Source organism: Geospiza fortis, unplaced genomic scaffold (assembly GCF_000277835.1).
Source record: "Geospiza fortis unplaced genomic scaffold, GeoFor_1.0 scaffold79, whole genome shotgun sequence".
Taxonomy (NCBI): domain Eukaryota; kingdom Metazoa; phylum Chordata; class Aves; order Passeriformes; family Thraupidae; genus Geospiza; species Geospiza fortis.
Genome location: NW_005054408.1, coordinates 2266697 through 2272307, shown reverse-complemented (window position 1 = coordinate 2272307; position 5611 = coordinate 2266697). Strand labels below are relative to the sequence as shown.

The following is a 5611-nucleotide window of genomic DNA, read 5'->3' as shown; positions in this document are numbered from 1 at the left end:
TGTTGTTTCATGTCTCTTCAGAGCCTACTGTTGAACCCAAAGCTGATGTTGAACCTTCTGATGAAAGTGAAAGAACTTTGCTTTTGTAGGGACAGAAGAATCAGGGCATAGTTACCTGGCTGAGCTGGGCAGCTGCTGGCATTTCTAATGTGGGAGTTGGTGATACAAAGCCAGTGTTTCTCCACGTGGTGCCGAGATGATGTGTGCTCACAATTCAGAATGTTTTTATGACATGCTTGGAGTGAGGAAGAATCCTACTGGATTCTGTGCCAGAGAGTGACATCTGAATGCCAGTGCTGTAGGGAACTGAGCAGCAGAGCACAGCCAGTGGCAGCTGCTGCTCAGCTGGTCCTGTCCATGGGTTAATGCCAATTGCTGGAAGTTCTGACCTGCCTGGTTTGCCTTGACTGAACATGGTGTTCTAAAGATAACTGATTCAATTGCATTACTCCTTGAGTGACCACTGTTTCCTGAAAATGTGTCCTGGCTTGATTGAAGATTAAATGAGATTTTGGTGGGATTTGTTCAGTAATTTAGTGCTACCTGTTTTCTGAGAAAGGCAAATACAATCCTAGGAAACAATTGCAGAGTAGACAACAATTAGATCATTAATATACTGATGAATAAGTCTGGCTTGGAAGGGAGGAGAAATGAATGGGGAGATAATTTAAAGGCTTTACTTCCCCAAGTTTATAACTGATGCTGATTCAAAAATCTTCATGTTGCTCTGTATGTGTTGAAACTGTTCCTCATAGCAGAACTGTTCAGGTGTTTTGTTATAGCACATCCATAGCAGAGTGTGGTGATTATGTTCATGTGGATATGTTCTTAGTGTAGGGATATGCCCTCCTAGTTTACAGTATTTGCTAACCATGTCCTTTTAGTCCTCAGTGTCAGTCCTTGTAACTTAGGAAGTGTCTTTGAAATACCAGTTTTGCAGTTTCAGCTGCAGTCACCCAAATGTTGTAGACTGGTGCTTTTTCACCCTCTCCTACTTGTTAGGGCTACACAGTTAGGACTCTTCCACAGCTCTTAATTACTTTTATTGAAAGTTTACAAAGTAAATAATTTTACTGCTTGTAAACTTGAAGATCAGTTGTATTACCATGCATTTTGACTATGGCCATGGACAATTAGAGCTGTTCATAACTATCACTTGTCAGCAAAGGAGAGCATCTGTTAGGTTATGCAGTAAATGCTGGTGATGGTGGAACAAACTTGTATCATTAGTGATGCTCAATGTGGGACAAACCTACTCCAAACTCAGAATCTGTTGTGTGAGCTGCTCCTGTGGCACGGGCACAATGGCAGAGACTCTGGGCAGTAGCCAGGCTGTAAATTGTAACAGACTTTGAGTCTGTTACAGTCATGATGCATAACCTGGGAAATATCTCAACACTTCAAGTAATACTTTATTGACCACTAGTGACTTGATGGATGGAGAGATTCAATGGCTGGGGTAGAGGAAAACAACACTTTTTTTTTAGTCTAGCCAGAAGTAGTAAAGGTCTAACTGTCAATGTTTTAAAAATTACTGCAAGGGAAGTTCACCCAAAGCTCTGTCATGGATCTCATAAACTACTTAGGCTTACTCTGTCCTTACAGCAAAGCACAGAGTAATACCCTCAGCTCTGTAAGGAGTGGAGTTTTGACCTCAGTAGATTCCTGCCCATGCAGGACCCTGGTGGGGGGCAGGAAGTCACTGCTGAGGGAGGGAACTCCTAATGAAGCTCTTCCAGTGTGTAAGTTTCCAATTCTTGTATCTCCTATTAAAAAGCTCAAAACCCTTTTTACTTCTGTTCTTGGACTTTGTTCTGCTAAATATTCCACTCTCTTCTATTTCCATCACCTTTTCCCTCACATCAGTGCTCCCTTACCTGCTACAGCTGCTCAGCTTCTCTGGTAACACCACTGATGTTCTGCTTCCTGTCCCATGCTTTTCCTGTATTTTTATCTTTGGTCATGCCTTGTCTGGCTTGTCACTAAGTGGAGGCAAGGAAAGCATCCTAGACTTGACAACTGAGATTCTTGATGTCTTGAAGTGGGTTTGGGGCAAGATATAACAGATCTAAGATTAATGCTTTATGAAATTCCAGCAATATTTACAGTTATTAAAAGTGACAGAGCCTGAAATGTAATTATTAGCCATGAAAATTATTTTTTGTTTTCAGCACTTCAACAGTAATCCACCATTACCAGAAAATATACTGTTGGTGTAATTTCCCAAAGAGCTTTGAAAAATGACCTTTCTTTTCATTGCTGTGATTTTCCCAGCTACATGGATGACTATTTCTACATGTTCATAAATATCTACACTTCTGCCTACTTGCCAGTATTCCATAAATATTTGCAGGTATTGCAATACTTGCTTTTTGGCGTTCCCACCAAATACAATATGTGTTAATTTTCAGCCTTCCTACTTCTCACATCAAAATGTCAGGATGAATTTTGGCTTTTCGTGGACACAGGAGTTTTATGAAGGCTTTCCTAAAGCTCATGTGACACAGAGGGTAAAGAACAGGGTTGATGGCTGAGTTCACCCACAGGAGCCAGAATGAGATCTCGTAGAGGGAGTGGTGCACACAGTGCCCGTGGCAGGCTGCCCTGATGATCATCAGGAGTGTGTATGGAGCCCAGCACAAGCCAAACACACAGACAATCACTGCTAAAGATTTTGCTACTCTTTTATCCCGGGAAAGTCTGAATCTGTTTGCCATAATGTTAGAAACGTCCACTTTGCTGCTGGGGTGGCAAAGGCTTTCTGTTGCTGGGCAAAAGCCATTCCTGGGAGGCCTGGTCTGTACATCCACCTGGAGGGGTGGAAGGTCAAGACTGGCACTCAGGTTGGATGGCTGATTGCCCAGCTCAGCTGAGGCCTGAGGCCTTGGAGCCTTCCCTGGGGGAAGAAGGCTGCTTGCTCTGTGCTCATGTTTGTCTCTTTTAGCTGGCTTTACAAAAAACACTGTGTGTTCCCTTTTTTCCCCCTGGAAATTCATTTCACAGTCCTCTTGACCGAGTGAGAGGTTTTCATTTCGGAGCAAGGTGCGTTTCCTGATGTTAAGGTAAATACTTAAGTTAAAGTACATAACAGTGATGAAAGGTGTAAAGAATTCAACAGTAGAGGCAATCATTAGGAAATACCAGTTGTAGAAGAATTCTGCATGACATTCTCCTTCAGGGAGGATGCTCTTTTGGGCAATGTGCTCCCAGCTGAGGATGGCTGGCCCATAGAGGAGAAAAGCAGCAATCCATACAGTCATCATCTTCAGCACTGCATTTCTGGTCATCCCTTGCTGAGCCCTGTAGCTGACCTGAGGGACAAAAGTCACACACATTACACATCTCCCGTGTGGCTGCTTTGGAGCATGGCCCTCTCTGTCACTTGTGAGGGTTGGTGAGAGACTGGTTTTGGGATGAGGGTTTTTAGACCAAGCCCTACTGCTATCACAGAAGAGTTACTTCTGAAATATGCCTTCCAAGAAACCTTATCAAGGTGATTGGATAATTCTGAGAGGTGCATCAGATCTTAAAAACTTGAAAACCAAGTCTCCTTTAAAGCAAATAACCACTGCTCTTCCCAGAACTGGCTGTCACCAGTTTCATTTTAAACTGCATTAGCTGTGATACCTGCTTACAGAATGGTTAAAAACGTTTATTGGACCCTTTATTTGGAATTCTTAAATCATTTGAAATATGTAAAAGGGGTTTGAATTCAGAGAATACCAAGCAAGTTCTTTTATTTCTACTTTGTAGAGAGACTCTTAATGTGAAAATCACACAAAAATTTACACCACCACCTTCTGTTATATACTTAATTTCATTCTTTCATGAAGTACTTAAAGAATTCCTGTTTGCAGTTAAGGTGTATAGATGGAGTGTTGTGGTCTGCAAAGTGCTTTACAGAAGAATACCTGATTTCTGTTATTTACAAAATAGAGAAGCTGAGGTGCAGAAATAATGTGTCACCAATACTGAGCCAGTAAGCCGTATCAACAATAGAATTAATCAGAATCCTAAAGTCAAGATCATCTTCTCTGTTTCTGATTCCCTGGAATGTTTGTCCCCGAGGACAAATACTCGTGAAGTGGCTTGGAATTCACCCTTCACATCTCCACGGGCAGCCACACAGCCTATGGAATATGAAATTCTTAAATTCTGTACAGGGTTCACGTTTACTGCCCCCATCTGTGGGCCTTGATCTCCACAGCCAGTGCTGTTCTGGTAGAGGAGACACAGAGCTGAGGAAACCTGAATGTGCCTGAACTTGATCTGATTTTGCAGTCCTTAACAAAGTTATGAATGATTTCAGGAGCAGTCTTGGAGGAAGTTACTATTTTCATTGAGATGGAGAATAATTTGGAACTTCAGATAGTCCTGCTTATATGTTCTCATACTGCCCTAACCCATCAGTCATTTTCTGTACTCTTGCTTGGGGAGGGATTTTTATATGACGGATTCATTAGAAGTATTTTAAAGTGGGTGATTATTTTCATTTATTATGACCAGTTTCCATTTCTGTTTCTGAAACCATCTAGTTTATATATTTATACTATGTGCATAGTCATGAGAGATTGGTTTATGGAAGAAAAATTCATGGCTAATTCAGAACCTAGAAAATAAAAGAATTATGAGTGTTGACTGTTAAAGAATTAATCTGTTCATTTCTCCCTCTTCAAAAAGAAGTTGGTAAAACTGCTGAATTGATTCTGCAGTCTCTCTTTGTACTTTTTGTGATTTAAATGAGCAACAAACTTAAATGAACACTTGAAGAAACTGTGGGTGGAACTAACCAAGAAGTGTGTGTAGAAGTGTGAAACCTATTAACAGGTAAAATGTGTTATTTTGACGCCATCCAAAATACTTTGAGGCATTATGGTCTAGGTGTAAATTGGGTGCAAAGCCTAATCTTCGTTTTTAATAGGTGGCATGCTGCAGACACGACTTGAGCTATTTCTGTGGCCATTATATAGAAATGACATTTGTATCCTGTGCAAGATGTTAATTTCTAATCTCTCACTTTTGACCCATCACAGCCGTACACATCCAATTCCCCTGAGAGTTCGATACCCACTGCAAGCAGGTCTCTGCCTGTGGGCTATCAAGGGGGCACCGCCGTGTCCGGAGGGGGCAGCTCTGCTTCAGCTGGATAATACTTTAAACCTTATTCAAGATGCAGCTAGGGAGGAAATAAGTACACCTTGTTCCCTCTGCGGACAGCCTGTGCCTGTTCCTAAAGCAGAGCACCTCTTCCACTGTAAAAGTGAGAAGGAAATGCATTTTCTGGTAAAGCCGATCACTCCCAGAACTATTTCCAGGACTGAGAGAAGCTCGCCGCTGTCTCATGAGCTGTTCGAGAGAGGCTCAAGGGCGCTGGAAGCCAGGTGCCCTAAGCAAACCCCCGTGCCTGGAAGGGCAGCCCTGGAGCCCCTGCCTGCCCGCTGCGCCCCCTGCCCAGCAGCCCTTACCGCTCTGGTGACACAGATGAACCTGTCGAAGCTGATCAGGACGATGTTGAAGACGGAGGCGGTGCACACCAGGTAGTCCACCACCAGCCACAGCTTACACAAGCCCCTGCCGAGCCTCCACTCGCCCGTCAGCACGTAGGGGATGT

At 42.8% G+C, this 5611-nt stretch overlaps 1 protein-coding gene across 1 annotated transcript; it reads right to left on the bottom strand.

Moving 5' to 3' along the window:
* Positions 1–2423: 2423 nt before the first annotated feature.
* On the bottom strand, positions 2424–5609 carry LOC102041236 (histamine H3 receptor-like; the record flags this gene model as incomplete). Its single annotated transcript, XM_005426272.2, has 2 exons — positions 2424–3311; positions 5466–5609. Coding segments are annotated over 2 exons (1032 nt in total), but the record flags the coding sequence as incomplete, so codon positions are not given.
* Positions 5610–5611: the final 2 nt, after the last annotated feature.